We start from the raw sequence: 21,158 nt of genomic DNA on the forward strand, positions 1-21,158 counted from the left end.
CCTCCACGCCTCTGGATCTGGCCCCCAGGACTCTCCCTCTGCCCTGCTTCATGCCCTTCCGAAGTGCTTTTGCCTGCTAACGGCCTCCGTGCTTGCTTGGATGGAGAGACGGGGCACAAAGAAGCTTGCAGCTTTTTGCATGGCTAAAATGTAGCCGACTGTATGAGGGTAAGCATTGCATATGGTGCCTGCCCTCTGCCCACCCTAGCATGTGGCCCCTGGCCTGGAAGATGGCCCTTGTGGGCCGAAAATAGTCCTGGTAGATATGTTGTTGCATTGCCGGCTGAGACCAGGAGCTCACTTGTCTAGCATTTCCCCTACCCTGCAGATCTTTTGGGTCTGCCGGTCCCATCGTTCCTCACTGGTGGACACACTGACGGGGGCTGATGGGATCTGGAATGCAGGAGGACACCTGAAGGGGAACCGAGATTGGGAATCCACCGGGATTCTGTTTTTTTTAAATTGTGGGTTATTTTCCCAGCTGTTCTCACTGATTGATATTCAACAATACTACCCACCTTGCACAGAAGCACCAAATGTCTGTTGAATTACATTTAACTTTCAGGTCATTTCCATTTTTAAACAAAGGTATCGTTCCACAAGTTGCCGTGTGTCTTCGGAGGCCTGTAACTACGTTTTATCGACATTGCATATAAAATAAAAGCATGCAAGGTTGATTGAAAAGTAGTGGCTTCCCTGCCTGAGCAACTCTTTCAGAGATAGATTGCCAGTTTGTCCCTCAGTGTTAAGCCTTAGAGTTGGGAGGTCAAGATCTCAAAGAGGTCTGCGTTTAGTCTCCCAGTACACGGCAGTAAAAATTTTGGATTAATATAGTAGATCTGGGGTTGCCAATACCAGGGATTGAACCTGGGGGCTTTTGCATTTGTGAAGTCGCTCGGGGAGTTTTGGCGGCTGAAGAGATGGATAGAAATGATTTAACTAAATGATCAGTAATAAAATTGACTTACAGACACTTTACTTTTCATTTTTGTAGTGGGAAACTCCCAAACTCAGTGCTGTATTCCCCTGCCCCCATAAAAATCCCTGCAGCACAAAGTGGGAGAGAGCAATCAGCCCTATGAGAGCAGGAGGGGCATAGTAGCTGCCCAAGGGTAGTAAGGCTTTGGTGCCAGGCCTGGTCATAGTGCCTGAGCTAAAATGGGTTTACATTGCGTCTTTCTTTATGTGCGTATATATCTGCTGACCTGGCTGTGAGGCCCCTTGGCCGTAAGTGTTCTCAAGGCAGGACTTAACCAGATGAAGGCTAGGTCTTGCTTGCATAGTCAGAGGATGCTGTAGATTCCACCCCAGCCCCATCTCACTCCGCTTTCTTTCGCCCTGGGCAATGTGCTGTCGGTCTGCCAGGGCACATGCTTTCTGCCTCCTAAATTAGGTAAAGGTAAAGGGGGTGACCGTTAGGTCCAGTCGCGGACGGCTCTGGGGTTGTGGCGCTCATCTCGCTTTATTGGCCGAGGGAGCCGACGTTTGTCTGTAGACAGTTTTTCCGGGTCATGTGGCCAGCATGACGAAGCCGCTTCTGGGGAACCAGAGCAGTGCATGGAAATGCTGTTTACCTTCCCACCGGAGCAGTAGCTATTTATCTACTTGCACTTTGACGTGCTTTCAAACTGCTAGGTGGGCAGGAGCTGGGACCGAACAACAGGAGCGCACCCTGTCGCAGGGATTTGAACCACCGACCTTCTGATCAGCAAGCCCTAGGCTCTGTGGTTTAGACCACAGCGCCACCTGCCCCCCCCCCCCAAATTAGGCTACTGAAAAATAGTGGATTTGGTGAAGAAGGTGAGACTTTCTTGGAAGGTTTTGAAGTGGAAAAACATTTCCAGAAATGCTTTTTATGTGAATGACAGTAACTTGCATTGGATTATTATTATTATTATTTCCATTATGCTGTGGAGAATTTGGAATTGGAAAGTTTTCCTGTGCAAAGGAGAGTATTTTATTTTATGTTTATTTATTTTGCTTTGGATAGAATACCGGTAGTAGAATCCATAGATAACTTTGCAGCGGAAATGTTTTGATGCCCAGCCTTAGGCAGGGATTGAATTTAGCAGGTTTGGTTTGCTTGTGTTTAGTAAACAAAGCTAAATGTGTTGAAACTGACATGCTTGTCTAATATTATATTTGCAATTGTTCCTAACTGAGCTTAGAAATTGAAATTTTAATGTAAACCACTTAGACGTTTCGATGACCAAGCGGTATATAAATCTGGCTAAATAAACAAACACATAAATGTTGTGTTTGGGGAACTTTTCCACTGCACATCACTTGATGAAAGGACTTGTGAGCTTGGATCACAAATTCCTGCGCTGGGCACATGCTCAGAGGCACCTTTATTACTTACATTTTAGGCTATTTAGGGTTGCCCTGTGCCCTCTTTTTCCGGGACACGTCCTCTTTTTCATGGGCGTGTAAAATTAGAGTTGTCATAGCAATCCATAGTTAAAAGTAGAAGTTGGCAAATGTATCCTCTTTTTTTGCTCTTCAAAATATGGCAGCAGTTTATTATATTTTTCTACCTGGCTCCGGTTGCTAGCCCGCAAGATTCTAGCAAAGAACAAAGCAGTCTGCAAGCCTGTGGTCTGCCCACAACCTCTGTCCTAGAAGAGTTATTTTGCTAGCTATAAAAGGACTAAATTGATGGTCTCTGGGAAGGCAGTTTGCAGGATGTGTGATGGGGTGGCCTGGGTCCCCTGAATCTGCTGCCCTTCCTCCATTTAATTTTTTTAAGCTTTAAAGAAATCTTTGTTTAAAGGGCAGCAGGAGTTTTCTTAGTTTTTTCAAAACAAATTAAAGTCGGGGATCCACAATTCCTGTTTGCACTTTGTAGTAACCCATTACAGCAAGAGACAGAATTTGGGATGTCCCCACCCTCTTTGAAAGTTGGCCTAAATTTGCATCTCTCTCTGTGTGTGTGTATATATATACATTCACATATACATATGTATGTATGCAATGAGCATATGCTACCTTTTCTAAGAATTTATTTTCAGACTGGCATCTGTGGTGCTCTGCAGTTGGCAAGGTTGGACAGGGGCCGTGAAACCCCAGACCCATTGATCGCCTTGCTGGGAGGGATCTTGTCCCAAGTGGTCCCTGCTACCCCATAATTTCTCTTTGAATTGCTTTCCTGCAATGTGGCATCTTCCATTTTGCCTCTCTGGCTATGAACACATCGGAATAAAAGGGTCTCTTGCATTTTCCCAGTCAGCTTCATCCCCTACTACTGTCCTTTGATCAGCTCTGCCCCCTCCCTCAAACCTGTCTTTCTCAGCCTGGTACACACACACACACACACAGATACTTTTGGGGCTGATGGGAGTTGTAGTCAAAAGCATCTAAAGAGCATGGGGCTCGTCTAGATGCTTTCAACCTGGGTTTTAAACATGGATTGGAACAGTAGAGAGGCAGCATTTTACCTTCCAAACAAAATACTGGTGGTGTTTGCGTTAAAGGGGCGTCATTGAAAACTGTACCGTTGAGCAGGGACAAAAATAGATCTTGTTGGCACGGGTGCCTTTTTTTGGAGGGGTGGGACAACCCTATTATTTTAAGTGTTTTGTAAGCTCTCCGCACATTTACAGTGCTTGGCCCCCAGACAAGCAGCATCCTTCAGCCATGGTTACTTAATTTTAAAAGTTTGAGTCTGCCTAGCAACAGGCTTCCATGGTAGATGACGACATAGGCATGCAACAGAGATCTCCAGGCCAGCTTTGGAAGCGTATCTGTGTGGTACTAGATTGTCATGTTCACACATTGCAGTGTAATTGTATCCCACTTTAGAGACACCAGATCACTTTGCAGGAGAAAGAGGTGTCTTGTCATCCCCCCCCCCCCCCGGACATACCGTTGTCCCACAAGGTTGGGATTGTGGCAATTGGGTACACAATTCAGCTCCTGGGAGCACTTATTTTATTTATTTGGAAGGTAGACAAATGCTGGGAAATTGGGGTTGTGTTTGCTATTTACAAAGTCCTGAACAACTTGGGTCCAGGGCGCCTAGGGATCGCCTGAACCCTTTTATCCCAACTTGATCACTAAGATCATCTGCAGGAGGATCCTACCGTAGGTCATTCCCTGGGTTTGTTAGGCACATTTGACAGCGGCACAAAACTGAGCCTTTTAGTGTTGTGGTTTAGCATGTGTGGTCTGTTTTAGCCTTTAAACATCTGCTGAAAACTGTTTGGTGCAGCCAGGCTTATGCAAGCAATTTAAGAAAACATCTTTCTGTAATAGGTGGCCGGTATCTCACATTTTAAACTTAGATGTGGTTTCTGTTGCGTATCTTTATGGCTGTTATAAGAATACAGAGGTGAAGTATATGGGATTTCAGTCTGCATTTGCTGACTTTGGAACTTACCAGGAGGGTTAGGGAACCAAGGAGCCATTAGCCAGTATTCCCACCCCATTCCTGAGGACCCCCACAACTCCTGGCCTCACCTTCCTCTCCTAAGTTTACCCCCCCCCCCCAAGCACACTTATCACAATTTGGAAATAGCGGAGCTTAGTTAGAGAATCATCCAACTAAAGCATTTTAAAAAGGTTTAATTCCAGATAATACACTTGTTAAATATGAATGCTGCTTCTTATCAAATCTCAGTGCAGGTGACATTTTTGGGGTTGGGGGAGAGCACCCTCCCCCATTTGAACACACTCAACGGCTTCGATTGGTGGAACTGGGACTGTTACAAGTGTTGCACAACATCTATTTTGCATTTGCAATAACTTGGTCTTTTAGTGTGGCAGCACCTGTACTTTGGAACTCCCTGCCTATTGAGATCAGGCAGGTACCTACTAAAAACATTTTTGTTTAGACAACCCTGTCTAGATGTTTTATAAAGTTCATGTGAGTTTTAATTGGTTTTTTAGTCTATTGTTTAACTCTTCAAAAAAATTAAATTATTGTTGTTCATTTTTTTAGTGATAATTTTATTTTTTTATATTTTTTAAGCCGCTTTGAGGTTTGTGGATTATTATTTTTTTACTATCAAGCTGTGTATATATTTTGTGAAATAAATAGTAAAGAACAATATTTATTGAAGGAACCGCAAGATAATTTTCTTTAGCCAGCTATTTTCTTACATTGAGATCCAACCTTTCTTCCCTCATGAAATCCCAGGTGGGGCACTCATCCAGCCATTAGCCTTAGCAAAGGGGTGGCCCTGTGGGCCTTCAAACAGACTCTGGGACAAAAACAATTAAATAATATATATTTTTTAAGCTGCCAACCATTGTAGAAGCAAAGGCTTCTTTGTCTGTACTTATCAATTCACTATTGTGGGAGCAATTTACAGTCCAGAAGAGTCTCAAAAAAATTGAATAAATAGGCAAGTGTGTCCTTAATTCTTAACCCTGCCGATTTAAAATTGCCCTCCCCGATTAAAATTAATCGTTTCCTACCATTTATTTAACTGGCAGGGCAAGCCTGTACATGTCTACTCAAAAGTAAGCCCCATTGGGACTTACACCTAGGTAAGTGTGAATAGGAATACAGTACAGCCTAAAGCTTCTGTTGATTCAACTTTAGATGTCTGCCCTTCCTTGTCATTTTTTATATGACTCTGGGGACCACCTGGACCACAGACAAGTCTCCAGACCATAGTTTTGTCCTCCCACATAATGTGGGTTTATAAATAGCTTAAAAACAATCCTCTGCCAAGGATGCTTTAGCTGAGATTCCTGCATTGCAGGGGGTTGGACTAGTTGACCCCTGGGTCCCTTCCAAATTTAAGATTCTATTATACTCTGTATTTTTCCTACAGTAAAGGGGTTAATCGTCTGGTACCTCCTCCCATTCTTTTTTTAATATAAGAAAAAAATTGATGGTTACCCTAAAAGGCCACCCAGGTCAAAAGCTGATTAAAAAGAATTTGGGGTGAGGTGGGGGAATTGACTGCACATTCAAGGCATTGGAGGTTGAAATGGCCCCAGCTTTTTTGACTAGAATTATGTTGAAACAATTAAGGCAAAGATACCTTATCCATTAAATCATCAGTTTCTCACATTTTTATCCCATCATGGGCCGAAAGGGAGGATGTGGTCATCCATTTAGGCACTGACCTGACCCAGGCAAGGTAGTCAGCAAGACCATACCCTAGCAGTTTTTGATCTGAAGGGGAAGATGTATGAGGAAGGGATTAGGGGTCTGTGAATGGGACCAAGTCTAAGGTCATTATGGACCCCAAATACCATCCCTGTCTAGTTGTGCTCCATAAACAATCATGCTGAATACAATGTCATTATCTTCCTATATGCATAAAAATGTAAGGCTGTGGTCACGCAGCTACCACTTGCAGATTTGTGGTGCTGCATCACAATCCAGGATTTTCACACCAGAAAAATGGGGTTGGGGAAGTGAAAAGCGAGCTTAATAGCTACATAGGGTAGGAAAGGGAAGCTGGGGAGGGGTTAATGTGAGGGGAATAGTAGCAGAGGCTAGAGCAGTGTTTCTCAACCAGTGTGCCTCCAGATGTTTTGGGACTACAACTCCCATCATCCCTAGCTAGCAAGACCAGTGGTCAGGAATGATGGGAGTTGTAGTCCCAAAACATTTGGAGGCACACTGGTTGAGAAACACTGGGCTAGAGAGCAGGGACTCTGCTCTGTGTGTGTGTGTGTGTGACACAACTGGAGAGTATTTGACCCCCAAATCAAGTTAGTGAAGTGATGAAAGTGTTAAGAATGTCTTTTGCCACCAAGGCCAGTCCTAACCCACCATAACCCTGTCAAGAATGCTTTGATGGTGTTTCCTGCTTGGCAGAGGGTTGGACTGGATGGCCCTTGTGGTCTCTTCCAGCTCTATGATTCTATAACCACCTCTCTCCCTCTTCTTTTGCTTTCCCCGCAGGATGGCGGAGCCGCGCTTTAACAACCCCTACTTCTGGCCACCCCCTCCCACAATGCCCAGCCAGGTAAGGACCTGTTCTCCAAACATGCAAGGTTTTCCAGCCTTACAAATAAGTCATCTAAAGTTTCTAGTCCACACATACCCCCCAAATCTTCAGAGGAGCATAGGAAGCTGCCTGACACTGTGTCAGACCCCTCGGTTGGTCTAGCTCAGTATTGTCTAGGAAGAATAAATGGATTTGTTGGTTTCTGTTTTTTCATTTTTCAGGTCTTAAGTTCAGTTCACATCATTCATGCATCCGTTTGAAAAATTATTTTTAAGAAGTCCTCCTGAAAACCCATCAGCATTTTAATGTGAATTGCTCGTTTTTCAAGCAGTTTTCTCCAATATAATGATTTTGTGTGTGTTCTGTTCACTAATATATACAATCTTTGCACATGTTTTTTGTTGGAGAACTTTATTACAAAATTTAGAGGAATGGGAATTTCAAAGGAGTCCCTGTATTTCAGCCCACATGTTGTTTCAAGAAGTGAAAATTGGGTACACTGGTTCTGTTCCGCTTTTCCTTTCTCTTTTATGTCTCACCATGTTTAGAGCATATATAATTATATAATTTTTGAACTTTCAATAAAGCTGTTTAAAAAGAAGAAGAAGTAGTACAAATTAGGTAGATCTGCATTAAAACCCAAACTGAATTTCTTCCTCATCCCTATTGTTTACACTTACTCCTTGTGGTTTGGAATTGCCAGAGATTGAACATGAGGCCTTTTGCATGCAAAGCAGGTGCTCTAACCACTGAGCTGCAGCCCTTCTCCATACTCACCCTAACCTTTGTCCACAAGAAAAGCGCACACTCCTCCCTTTGCTGGTCCATAACCTTTTTGTTCTTCTTCCCGCTTCAGCTGGACAATCTAGTTCTCATCAACAAGATCAAGGAACAGCTCATGGCAGAGAAGATCCGGCCCCCCCACCTGCCCCCGACTTCCGTGTCTTCCCAGCAGCCTCTGCTGGTGCCCCCCTCACCTGCCGAGGGGAGCCAGTCCATCATGTCTATCCCCAAGCTGCAGCAGGTCCCTGGGTTGCACCCTCAGGCGGTCCCCCAGCCTGACGTGGCCCTGCATGCCCGCCCGGCCACCAGCACCGTCACAGGTAAGCCCTGTGGGCAAGGTGGCAAGCGGGCACCAGGAAGAGGGGGCAGTCCCAAACCGGGGCTATGTCTAGGCCTGTTTGTGCACACACAAGGCACGACCACATCTGATTCCCATTTAACTTGCGCAATTTCAACCATACATGGTTGAAGGCAAGCTGGTTTAAATCCTGCAAGTTAAATGCAAGCAAGGCAGAGAGCTTCAAAGGCAGAGGGCCTTCTTGGTAATGGCGCCCACCCTGTGGAACGCCCTCCCATCAGTTGTCAAGGAAATAAACAACTGATTTTTAAAAGACATCTGAAGGCAGCCCTGTTTAGGGAAGTTTATAATGTTTGATGTTTTATCGTGTTTTTCATATTCTGTTGGGAGCCGCCCAGAGTGGAATGACACTTGTAGTTAAATGTTGGACTATGGTTGTAATGGAGATTTAGTAGAATTGGATTAACAGAGAAGATGCAGGAGGAAAAAAAGTTAACATAAGGACCCACAAAGGGGGGGGGGAGTCCATGGGAATTTATGGATTTTTGTTTGCTTGCTTGCTTGATGATTGCTTATAAATTTGAATGTTTTGTTTGTTTGAGCTTTAATCTGGGGGCACTGCTTCTGGGAGTGCTAGAGGTTCTCTTTCTCTCTCCCTGCTACCTGCTAGTCATGGGAGGCTGCTCCAATGGTTTGGGTAAGATGCAATCATGCTGTATTCAGAAGCTCAAGCTTGTGCCTTACCCGTGAGAGGAGACAGCTCTTTTCAAAACATGTGGACATCCAGTGAACCTGAATGTTGGAAGACCCAGGGCATAGTTAAACTACGGAACTCCCTCCCACAGGAGGGGGTGATGGCCACTAACCTAGATGGCTTTAAAAGAGAGAAATTCATGGAGAAAATGGCCATGGGTGGCTGCCAATCATGATTGCTATGCTCTGCCTCCACATTCGGTGCTGGCAAATGCTTATGAACCACTGCTGCTCTGAGCTGTTGCCAAAGACCCCCTCCCCAAGGCCTGGTATGTTCTGGTGCTTATCTTAAGCTGTCCTCGCCCTCTGCCCCTGGTTTCTGTCTTCCAGGTTTGGGGCTGGGGTCCCGTGCCACGGCCGTCAGCACCTCGGAATCCAGCGCCGGGACGGGCACCAGCACTCCCTCCACCCCCACCTCCACCACGCAGAGCCGCCTCATTGCCTCTTCGCCCACCCTCATCTCAGGGATCACCAGCCCCCCGCTCTTGGACTCCATCAAGACCATTCAGGGTCACAGCCTGCTGGGGGCGCCCAAGGCGGAGCGTGGCCGCAAGAAGATCAAGGCAGAGAACCCCACGGGGCCCCCCGTCCTGGTGGTGCCCTACCCCATCTTGGCTTCGGGCGACATCGGCAAAGAAGGGAAGACATACAGGTGTGTAGGGGGGAGGAAGGGGGCAACAGTCTGCCGCCAGCGTGGGTGGGGTGGGGAGACCTCAGGCCCCTTAGCCTGCTTGGGGGTTGGACTAGATGGCCCTTTCAACTCTGTGATTCTGTGTACAGAAATAGGGTCAATGATATCTTCAAACTGGATAAAAAGAGGGGTTTCAGTTTTGAAATCTCAAGGTTTCAACAAGATCTGTTAGTAAACAATATAAAATTACTGTTGAAAATGTATAGATTGATGTTGGAATAGCATACAGAGGATGAGCAGGTTAAGACCGGAAGGCTTAGGAACCAAATAGACCAAAACTTTAAGAAGGAATAGGAAAAATTTATCATTTATCTTGGAGGCCATTGTAAACAGATGAAAACATTAGCAGGATTGCAATAACACTTGTAATGTTAACTGGTATTGTGGAGATAATGAAGCTATTTTTTAAAAAATGGAGTACAGAAAAAGATGCAGTAGAAGAGTTTTAATAACAGAATCCCTGGAGGGGAGGGTGGGAAGTCAGAGGTTCGGAGGAATCTCTTAATTGTGGATATGCGTTAGGTTTTGGTTTTTTTTTTTTTACAATTTTATACTTGTAAAATCAAATAAAAATTATGTCAGGAATAGGGTCACTGTTCTTGGACTGTGCCAGTTTAAACTCGAGCTAGGAGAATGGGTACAGCTCAGCAGCAGAGCAGCTGCTTTGTGTGCACAAGGCCCCGGGTTCATTCCCCAACGGCATCTCCGGGGAGGGCTGGGAATGTACCCTGCCTGAAAAAAAGCCTGGAGAGCTGCTTTCAGTCAGAGTAGATAATACTGAGTCCTATGGACCAATCAATCTAAAATTTGGCCGATGCTGACGATGGCCTGACCTGTGCAGCCAGAAAAAGCTTCCCACCCATTGTGTGAAGAAGAAATGCCTCAGAGAAGCCCCAAAACTATACACAAAAGTGACAACTTGTTGGGTGTGCTTGCTAGGGAGCTGCTCCCAGTCAGAGTAGGTTACAGTGAACTAATGAGTCAAGACATTCCTGCACAGACAGACCTTTAAAAACCAAGGAGCATGGTAGTGATTATGTTTTGATGTAGAATTGTGTCTTTGAAACGCTTCCCCCCCCCCACTCTTGTCCTTGATTGTCTCCAGGTGTAAAGTCTGCCCCCTCACTTTCTTCACCAAGTCAGAGATGCAGATCCACTCCAAGTCCCACACAGAGGCCAAGCCCCACAAGTGCCCCCACTGCTCCAAATCCTTCGCCAACGCCTCCTACCTGGCGCAGCATTTGCGCATCCACCTGGGTGTCAAGCCCTATCACTGCTCCTACTGCGAGAAATCCTTCCGCCAACTTTCCCACCTCCAGCAACACACCAGGTAAGGGACCTGCTTATGCTTGCTGGGGATCAGTCGTCTGGGTCGACATTTGGGGCAAGCACGGGAAGAAAAGATGGCCATCTGAAATTCAGAAACTGGAAATCCCCCTTTTAACAAGAACAAGGTTAAGTAAAAAAAAGCAAGCCTCTAGTCCTCATGGCTTGAGTGTGTGTCAAATGGCACACACACACACTTCTTTGACCATCAACGTCAGAATAAATTGATGCACAGCGGTGCACATTTTTCAGGATTTGTTTCCTACTTGATAGATAAAACCAGCAGTTCTCAAACTTGCTTAGGGTGGGATTTTAACATATAAGAAACAGTTCCATGTAGACATGGACTTGTTTTATGTATCCAATACATATTCTGGAAAATTGTCTCTTTGTTATGGACCCTAGGATGGAGGTTCTGTGCATGTTTGGGTACAGTTTGGCACCATTTTGAATCAAGATGGTGGCCCATACCTTTCAAAACCATCCTGATTTGTAACCACTGATTTCACCATTTCCTAACGTGAAATTGCTGTGAGATAATTTGCGGGAGGCGGTTTGTGAACTGAATCGGGTAAGCGAAGCAATGGAGGAGAGGCGGAAAACACCTCTGTGTTCTCTCTTGCTGCCTTTCAGAATTCACACCGGAGACAGACCCTACAAGTGCCCTCACGCCGGATGTGAAAAGGCATTCACACAGCTCTCAAACCTCCAGGTCAGTCGGTTGGGAATTCGGGTGGTATGTGCCAGTGAAGTGAATTGGAAGTCCCAAAGCATTTGAGGGTTAGAGACAATTGGGGTGCATTTATAGGGTGCCCTGTGTGGCAAGACTGGACTGAGGTTTTCCTATGCAGAATATGTATTTATGTATCTCATGCTACAAGCAAAAAAAAAAATTTGTCTTGATGGTCTGCTGATCTAGACTAGTCCTCTGCTTCCAACAACAGCCAGCCAGATACCTTTGGGGGCTCAAAAGCTTAGCCCAGAGAGAGCCGTCCTGCAGCTTCTGAGGTTCAAAGGTATATTGCTTCTAAAGACGGAGGTTCCACTTAACTGCTGAAGATAATAGCAAGTGAACATCAATACCTGCTTTGGGACCTTGGGGTGAAAGGCAGGTAATAGCTTTATGTATGTATGTAGCACAGAGTAAAATAAAATTGGCACCAACATTTTAAAAGTTGCAGTCACGTCACAAAACTCCAGAGGAAAATGACAAAATGCCTGGGGTCAGTTCCTGGTGATTTTTTTGTTCACTGCAGCACAGAGCCGATGTGGTGTAGTGGTTAGAGTGCCGGACCCAGGTTCAAATCCCCCAATCTGCCATGAAACTCACTGGGTGTGACCTTGGGGGCCGGCCGGAGTCTCTCAGCCTAAGCAACTTCGCATGGTTGCTGTGGGGAGGGGGAGAATCATGTACGCTACCTTGAGGCTCCCTCAAGACATGTAAATGCAATCGGTCAGTCAGAACTTGGCCACACTGAGAGCGATAAAGGCATTTTGTTCTGAGCTGGGCAGAAGGGTGCAAGTCTCATCTGACCGCCCTGCTGCAGATTTAGCAAGGAGGGCTTGATAAAAGATTTTGCAGAGATCTCAGTGAAAGGAGTAGTGTAGGAGGACTTGGGTCTTGAGAGTCGCAGGGGGTACCTTGGTTGGTGGTGGTGGCGGGACGGCTTTTTGTTAAGGATCTTCCCCACCCCACCCCCAGGACTTCTGAGGCCTGCCATGTCAATCTCCTGTTCCTTCCTGCCCCTTTCCCACCCAGTCTCACCAACGGCAACACAACAAGGACAAGCCCTACAAGTGTCCGAACTGCTACCGGGCCTACTCGGACTCTGCCTCGCTCCAGATCCACCTCTCGGCACACGCAATCAAGCACGCCAAGGCCTACTGCTGCAGCATGTGTGGGCGGGCCTACACTTCAGTGAGTAGCAGGGGCCGTTGGCTGGGCAGGAAGCAAGGCGGGTAGGGAGTGCGAGAGAAACACGAGTTCAAATCCCCCCACACATTGGGCATGAAGTCCACTGGGGGTGGCCTTTGGGGGGGGGGTCAGTTGCCCGCTCTGGGCCTAACCCAGCTCGCAGAGTTGTTGTGAGGAAGAAAATGCGTCGGAGTAGCCATCAATAGCTTTATGTCCTCCTTGAATTGGTCTAATCCTCTTTGAAAGCCATCCAAGTTCCAGTTGTCAGGACAACACTCGAGTCGGGGTATTGTGGGGTGTGGGCCCACAGCTTAGTTTTCTGATTGGTGATTGCAGGCTGGGGGTGTTTCACGCCCAGTTGCCCTGTGGGAAACTCTAGGCAGGACCCATTCGTAGATCAGGCTGATCCCCAATCTCCCCCAAAGCATGCTGTGGGAGGAGGTCAAGGTGGAGGTGAAGGGAGGTCCAAGATATGCTGAAATGAATATGTCGCCCCTGGTTGGCAAAGGCAGCCTCTTCCTGCTTCCCCGAAACCTGACCTTCCCTTTCTCCCTCTCCAGGAGACCTATTTGATGAAGCACATGTCAAAACACACGGTGGTTGAACATCTAGTGAGTCAACACTCTCCTCAAAGGACGGAGTCTCCCAGTATCCCTGTCCGAATCTCGCTCATCTGAGTCTCGGGGAGCAGCTTCCACCGCCCGGCCTGGCCCCGCTCCCATGCAGCCACCTCCTCTTGAATCCCAGAAGTGGGGAGCAAAAGACAAGTACACTTTGGCATCACGGTCAAACAACCCACGGTCCCTGCTCCGCAGCACCCCTCCTGCCATGGGGGGGGGGGGGAAGAGATTTTTCGTTCCATGTTGTTGGCAGCCAAAGACAATCCCAGAGCACTTTGAACATGTCCACACCTCTCCCTTCCCTGTAACAGAGCCTCTGCCGCTCTGGATCCCCACTTCTCTCCCCTCCAAGATCCCTGTTCCACTTTAATTTCGCACAGGAAAATTGTCACCCAACGGGCCAGGAATTTGCAAAGCAGATAACGGGGAGCCGGCCCCCTTCTGGACTCTTCTCTGGAGCCGCTACAGGACTGCCTTGGCCAAAAATGGGGCAGCGTTAGGTGATTTGTGCTGCTCGCTGCAGGGGGGGGGTGGGCACCCCAGGAGTGGCCTTTGGCTAGGGTGGGCACGGTGGGAGGTGATGAGTCTCAGAGGCTGCAACATCACGCGGTCAGAAGCCATGACCCATTGCGCCAGTGTTGGTGCAACGGATTACATCAATGCTCAGAGGTAATGAGGTTGCCACACCTTCGGCTAGGAGGTGGAAGGGAGTGGGGGGGGGCTGTCCTAGAAATAGATGAGGGGGCACCTTCGGAATATGGTTGGGAGACACCCTGTAGCAGGGGGGAAGTTGGCAAGAGACTGGCAGTGTTATGCGGATTCAGAAGTACACAAAGCTTTGCCCATCACTTTAATCTTGAGGCACCACGCGAAAGCCTGCCCACCTGCAGTGCCATCCTTGTGTATGGGTAGCCTTCAACCCTGCTCTCTCATTGTATGGAAAAGGAGGAGAGGGGGCTGGGTCTTTTCTGCGGGGAGGAAAGATGGGCATTGACCTGGTCCTGGGTAATGCTGCCATTCGGCTCACCCACAGTAAGATGTGCCAGTCCATTTCTCCCATCTCTGCAGAGGGCTGCCAGCTGACAGAAGTGAAGCCCCAAGGGTGTTTTGGGGCAGAAGACAGGTGTGGGGGGGGTGGCTCTTGATCCTGGCTGCCCTACCCTTCGAGACTGCTTGCAGTCTCTCCAGGGATACCTCCAGCACTGGTTAGCAGGGCTGGAAGAACCTAGGGCTCTCCTCCCAGGGCGTGCCCACAGCATTGGTGGGGTGGGTGGGGCACAGGTTCCTCCCTAGCCCCAGAAAAGAAACATAAGCAAGTTGCTCATTCCAATTTCCATTTGAACATGGCGATAGCAGGCACATATTTGCAGAATGGTCATCCTTTCCCAGTTGCTGTCGTTTGAGGGGGGGGGGTTGATCCCCTTGCACCAAGATCTAGGGGGATTAGAGAGTTTTAAAAAAAAACACCCACACACCAGTATTCCAGAGAATTCTGGGATTCCCAAAGGCTCGTTTGCTTGCAAAGCCACGTTCTGTTGCCTTGAGAGGGGTCAGCTTCCTAGTGACTCCAGAGGACTGAGCACCTCCTAGAATCCCCCCCAAAAAAACCCATCCCCTAAGCAAGTAGTTCCTGGAAGCCCCATTGATTGAGGGGAAGCTTCCAGGCGGTTCAGAAAATCTGCAAACCGCAGCAACACAGAAAGTGTGGTTATGATCCTCTGCCACTCTTTCCTCAAATTCCTGTCAAATGGGAAAAACACCTTTTAAAGCTGTATTGAGACACTAAATTTGCTACCCAAGATTGGAAACAGAGGACAACATTGCAGTTTCCCGGGGGGGGGGGGGGGGGAGCCTGTCAAATGGCACTTCTTTTTCACTTGCTATGTTTTAGCCATTTCCAGTTTTCCCAGATGCTACATGTGCCCCAGGTCTCCCCCCCCCCACTGCCATGGGTCAACGGGTCATCTGTGGCCACCCCTGTGGCTGAGGAAAGGCCATGGCCTCCTGGGTGCTGTAAAGAGGAACAGCTCAAAGCGCCAACATGATGGCACCCTCTCTGGCTCTTAACGTCTTCTGTGGCTCCTTGGATAGCTGTGAAGAGACACTGGCATGATGCCAACTGCTCTTGCCCCAGGAGCCCCTCACCAAAAGAAAAAAGTAGTTTTTCTGAGGTAGTGCTGCACCTCCCTCAAACCAAGGTCTCATGGCAGCTCTCTCAAGGGCACATCGGCTCATTGCCCGGCAGACTGGAAAGTGCAAGGAAAAGGGGCCACAAAACTTCCCCAAACCACAAGACTTAAAAACCGCCTCTATATTATGTACCCTTCAATTGTGTTTTTTTAAAAAATATATATGAACTACTTTTTTTAAGATAAACTTTTTAAGCCTTAAAAATATATAATTTTGTTTTTTATCAGTTGTTTCTTTTACTGTTTGTATTTGATTTGATCTTTTCTTTTTTTAAAAAAAAAACCTTGTTCCCTTTTCAGTCGGTTTTGAATTGTTGTATGATATTCAATATTGTAGCCTCTCTTTTTTTGATCCGCATGTTAATAACTGTGTAAATAGGACTCTTATGCATAATGTTAACTACTTTTTTCTATATAAAAAAGCCCAGGTCACATCTAGCTAGATCCTTAGTTATTATCATTACCTTATAACTGAAAAAGGAATTTTTAAAGTTTTTTTTAATGGTCTCTCCCTCCCACCCCTTCCCTTCAAAGAAAAGTCTTGCATTGTGGAATCCAGGACTAGTGGGAGGAGGCAACTTTTGCCTCGCTGCCAAACGCCATTTGCATTGTTTTGAAATGAAATGGGCAAAGAAGGAAAAATAAATAAAAAATGGCTTTGTATTTCTCTGTTGTGGAAAAAAAAAGATAATAAAAGCGTCTTTGCAACCTTGGGCTGGATTGGAAAGCGTACCAGTCTTCTCACTAAGGGTATTTTAAATAAAAAATGAGATGAGCAGGGATCCTTGGTGAGGATTTGAGACACCAGACATGTAATGTGAAGTACTTCAGTTTTGCTAAAGGTTTATAGAAAGCCCACTTAATCCAGCTCCCTGTGGCCAGCTAGATGCGTTCAGGTCCTCTTGTTTCAGCAGTGGCTAACAACCAGGATGGCTACTTTTCCCACCTTTGGAGGCAGTTCCTGGGAATCAGGAACTGCCTCCGAAGGTGGGAAAAGTAGCCATCCTGGTTGCTAGCCACTGCTGAAACAAGAGTCTTAAATTCCCAGCATTCTGAGGTGACAGAAATTACGCTTGAGCGACTGACGAAAAGCCTCTCTGTACCAGAGGTGGTGGCAGATGGAAGGAAAGTCACTCTGGAGAAGTGAGAGGGCATGGGATGCATTTTGCAAACATCAGAATACCAAGCCCCAAACTTCTGCTCTAGGAAGAACTCATTTCAGCCATGCATCTGCCTGGTAACCAGATTCCTGGCTCTGCCATGAAGCTCACGGGTGACATTGAGCCACTCGCCATCTCTCAGCCTCTTACCTCTTGTGAGGGCAGAAAAAACATGTACATCACCTTGAGCTTCTTGGGAGAGAGAGAAAGGGATGAAAATGTGATAAATACGAAGTTTAGGAACCACCTCATTCCAATTGCATTATAAGCCAATGAGACTCCCCAACCCCGAGGGAGCAGGCGCTGGAGGGCAGAGTTAGGCACAACATCCCCCAGTGCCCCTTAAGAGAGACTGCTGCCCTGAGGAGGAGGAGGATGCTGTCTTGCCAACACAAGGCAAATCCAGCTGGATCAGGCCAGCATCCTCTCAACAGCAGGCAACCACATCCCTGTGGCAAACCTGCAAGCAGGATCTTGAACAGGAGCCCTCTCCCCTTCCCTGGCTTCCAGCAACAGCTATTCAGAAGCACAGCTGCCTCTGAATTTTTTCCAATCCTCTCTTGAAGGCATCCAAGCCGGTGGCCGTCACCGCTTCCTGTGGCAGCGAGTTCCACAGTTTCACTCTGTGCTGCATGAAGACGACCTTTCTTTCACCTTGCGAGTTCTCATCTTGGGAGAGAGTGAGAAAACCTATTTCTCCATGGTTTTGACGTTATGATTCATCTGGAGAGTCCAGCTGAATGTTCTCCGCCCCGGGGAGCGAAATTGTCCCGGGACCTGCCCCCAACCACTCAGCCCCATAGCAACAAAGCCTTGTAAATACATGGCGTCTTTTTTTTTTTAATTCCAAAAGGCGTTTATTAAAAACAGGAGGGAGAGGCCAAAAGTAGAAAGTCCTTTTGCTTGCAGCCCAAGAGGCTGTGGCGAGTGGCCTGCACGAAGGGGGGGGGGGCACCACCACACACAAACCGATAAAAAGGGGCAGGGGGGATGCAGCTCAGCTGCAATCCCACTCCCTGCAGTTCCTGATCACCCGAGGAAAAAGCCCGCCCACCCACTCTCGACAATCCTGAGGCCAGCCCCATCTTCCAGGGAGAGAGCCGGCTCTTCCTGCCCTGCCTTGATATTATGGGAGGGGGAGAACGGGTGTGTGTGTGTGTGTGAGGTGCTTGTGGCAGGGGACAAAAGGGCCTTTTATTTAAATTTTTAAGGCAGCTGCAGACCTGGTCCCAAATCAGAATAGAGGCCTCCCCAGTAGTCCTGGACATCAGTCAGCCAGTTCGCACGACTTGCAGTTGGCTACTTACTCCTCCCCTTTTTTTAAAAAAAAGTTTTAAAAAACCAAAGCAAAATAGTGAGAGGGGAGCGATACACCCCCGCGAGACTGGACGGAGATCCCTTCTGCTCCTGAATGATTCCCCCACGGGAACTGGAGATCTATTAGGGCAGCTGCTTCCCCCACTGTGCCTTGGAAGAGATATAGCAGAAGAAAGGGTGCAGGGAGGGAGGAGGAAACAGAGAGGGCACTACCCGGCACCACACACGCACACACACACACACCTACAAAAAAATTTAAGGCAATGGTCCTGTTTGGCTTTGAGGTTTCAAGTAGGTGTGTCCGATCCCGGGGGGGGGGGGTCTCTGGGACGCAGGAGAAGCAGCTTCCAGGGCGAGGAAGGGGGTCCTTGCCCCCACCACTAAAAAACAAGGTTGCACGACTCTCTCCATTGCTGCAGGGGGAAAGCTAATGCTACATATTTATGTACAGCCCCGCAACGGCTTTAACCTATGGACACCCCCCCAAAAAAATTGGGGTCTCTCCGCGCCCCTCCCGTCGCCGAGGGAAGCTGGGGGTGTTGCCTCTGTGCTCGAGTTGCATTGTGAAGGATGGGAGGCCGAAGAAAGCGGAGTCCATTTTGTTCCCAGCCCCTCCCAGCCTCCGAGAAAGAAAGCATCCGTCTGCCAGCAGGGCCTACCACCCGCCCCGGCCTAAAGGCCTCTAGGAGTCTTTCAGCATACAGATGCGGGCGTAGATTTTGAGAGCTGGGCCCAGTTTGATGTTCATGGCGCTCATGAGGTGGTCCTCCTTCAGGAGCAGCAGGGCCTGGCCGTCGATCTCTTGTGCCCGGAACTCCTCCGCAATCTCCTGGCAACCTGTGGGAGGGGGGAAGGAAAAGCCCCATTATTGCGAGAAAGTGAGAATACAGGGAACCAGGCAGAGGGCCTTCTCGGCAGTGGCACCCTCCTTGCAGAACGCCCGCCCATCAGGTGTCAAGCACATAAAGAATGACACAACTTTTAGAGGAGTTCTGAAATGCAGCCCTCTGCCGGGAGTTTTCCATGTTCGGTGTTTCATTATGTTTTTAATCACCACCAGAAAACGGTCAGAACTTCGACGGCAAGAGCTGTTCCAACAGTGGGATAGACTCCCTCAGAAGCTGGTGGGCTCTCCTTGGTTGGAGATTTCTAAACCGAGGTTGGGTGGCCATCTGCCAAGGATGCTTTAGCTGCGGTGCCCACAATGCAGGGAAGTTAGGGCTAAATGACCCCTGGGATATTTGCGTAACCCAATCAAACCCATCCATAAACTTAACTCCTCAAAGTAGCAACACTGGAAAATATTGGGCTTCCCACCAGACCAGAGAATTGGGAGGAGGGGGGGCAGGCCCAGCTTGGACCACTCCGGTTCTCTTCCTAAGCAGGCAGGCAGAAGGCCCCGAGCCTTACCAGGCAAGGACCGAATGAACTCGTAGACGTCCTCCACGTTCCACTTGGTGGGCTCGCTGGGCAGGAAGTGGTGCCCAATGGCCACCAGGTCTCGGACGTGCACATCGGGCAGCTCCATGTCGCGCTCGCCCTGGCGCCGGCGGGAGGCGGAGGAGCTGGCTGAGAGGGGCGAGAGGGGCTCTTCGTAGCTGGAGTTGTCCGAGCAGCGGCTGGAGTCCTCCTGCGCGTGAGCCAGCTGCAGAGACCCGGAGACGGAAATGGGCCCCGAGCCAGGGGGCAGCGATACCGGTGCCTGCAATCACAAAGGAGCACCCCACTTTAGGAGGCTGTGCTATTGCCCCATCCAGCCCAGTGCTGCCTCCTCTGGCTGGCAGCTGCTATCTGGAGGCTCAGTCGCAACATCTGTATGTTTACTGCGCTAACTAACTCCCTGGGCTCCTCAATTTCTTTTGAGCCACTGCCCCCTTTGGTTCCACAAGCTCATAGAATTGCAGTCTGTACAGCTTATGAGAGGAAGGTAACCACACAATAAAATATAGGACAATTCATTGTGCGTTTATTCAGAACCCAACTGGAATTATTTACTTAATTCAACAAAACTGAGAAACTTTTCGAAATTACACTACAATATGCCAAAATGCGAATGCAGTAATAATATTAACGAACATCAGCAACATTAGATGAAGAAAAAAGGAGAGGAACCATCGGCTAACTCAACTTTCCCAATATCGTCTCCCTTTTGAAATTTTTTTTGCAGACTGTGCAAAAAGAGCTTCGTTTGTGACGAGACAGCTCAGAAGAAACTGAACTGAGCATTCCTGTTCCCACACATCAGCAAGGAAATCTTTCTCTTGGATCTCAGCATAAATTAAGGGCAGATTAACATGCAGCGAATAATACCTTTCCCCTGAAGTTGACTCTTGAGATCTTTCAATTATACAAATTTAGTTAAGAAATTATCATTATAACTGAATCCGGCACCACCTGAAAGCAAATGTCCACTCTGCAGCTGAGAACACTTCTTCCAAGCATGTGTAGCAACCAATTTGTTATCGTGTTCCAGGGGAGACAGTGTGGTGTAGTGGTTAGGGTGCAGGACTAGGACCTGGGAAAGAACTGGGTTCAAGTCCCCTACTCACTGGTCATGAAGCTCATTGGGTGTGACCTTAGGCCAGTCGCTGCCTCTTAGCCTCACCTCTTAGCCAGTCACTTGCTGTGAGGATAACACGGAGGGAAAGTGGCCCATGAGACCCGGGTTCAAATCCCCACTTGGTCATGGATAAAGCTTCCTGGGTGTGGCCTTGGGCACTTAGCCACTGCCTTCTCTCAGCCTAGCCTACTTCACAGGGTTTTGAGGAGGAGATTAAATGCGGCAGTTCCTCCATGCAGGACCCCAATTGGGCCCATTTTAGAGGTTGGAAACTGAGGACTGGATTGTCCAGGGGAAGAAGAAGAAAGATAAAACCATGCACTATGCTCTCCTTGGGAGGTGCACAAAGAGATACCCGATGCTCCCAAGTTTCTCCTCCACCGTGCGAAAAAGTTCCTTGCCCCTGGATAACTCCAGAAGGCTCTTACCTGTTTCTTGTTCTCTTTGCTGAGAGGGGGAAGGGAGCCCTTGCAGGTCCGACGCCGGCCGTGTGAAGGAGTGTTGGGCTTCTGAAGCTTGCTGCGGTCTGGGTGGAAGAGCCCCACACGCTTTGTGCAACCCACGTTGTACCTGCAAGAGAGAGACAGAGAAGGTCAAAGCCTGTGCACGGCCAACATTCCAACCTTGTATTATTA

At 48.0% G+C, this 21,158-nt stretch overlaps 2 protein-coding genes across 10 annotated transcripts in view; one reads left to right on the forward strand and one right to left on the reverse strand.

Moving 5' to 3' along the window:
• Positions 1-16,206, forward strand: part of ZNF362 (zinc finger protein 362) — a 28,363-nt gene extending 12,157 nt beyond the window's left edge. For all 4 annotated transcript variants that reach the window (XM_088671797.1, XM_035117457.3, XM_060276118.2 and 1 more), the window contains 7 exons: positions 6,866-6,929; positions 7,768-8,014; positions 9,076-9,397; positions 10,542-10,766; positions 11,396-11,474; positions 12,522-12,680; positions 13,238-16,206. In XM_088671797.1, the coding sequence (XP_088527923.1) occupies positions 6,866-6,929; positions 7,768-8,014; positions 9,076-9,397; positions 10,542-10,766; positions 11,396-11,474; positions 12,522-12,680; positions 13,238-13,354 (1,213 nt within the window). In that variant the 3' untranslated portion in view covers positions 13,355-16,206. The remainder of the gene's footprint in view (positions 1-6,865; positions 6,930-7,767; positions 8,015-9,075; positions 9,398-10,541; positions 10,767-11,395; positions 11,475-12,521; positions 12,681-13,237) is intronic.
• A 1,271-nt stretch (positions 16,207-17,477) lies between these two features.
• PHC2 (polyhomeotic homolog 2) overlaps positions 17,478-21,158 on the reverse strand; it is a 55,651-nt gene continuing 51,970 nt past the window's right edge. For all 6 annotated transcript variants that reach the window (XM_088671795.1, XM_088671792.1, XM_088671794.1 and 3 more), the window contains 3 exons: positions 20,952-21,089; positions 19,374-19,665; positions 17,478-18,800 (listed from right to left, as the gene is read on the reverse strand). In XM_088671795.1, the coding sequence (XP_088527921.1) occupies positions 18,646-18,800; positions 19,374-19,665; positions 20,952-21,089 (585 nt within the window). In that variant the 3' untranslated portion in view covers positions 17,478-18,645. The remainder of the gene's footprint in view (positions 18,801-19,373; positions 19,666-20,951; positions 21,090-21,158) is intronic.

The sequence above is a fragment of the Zootoca vivipara genome, chromosome 6 (genome assembly GCF_965207765.1).
Source record: "Zootoca vivipara chromosome 6, rZooViv2.hap1.1, whole genome shotgun sequence".
Classification (NCBI taxonomy): domain Eukaryota; kingdom Metazoa; phylum Chordata; class Lepidosauria; order Squamata; family Lacertidae; genus Zootoca; species Zootoca vivipara.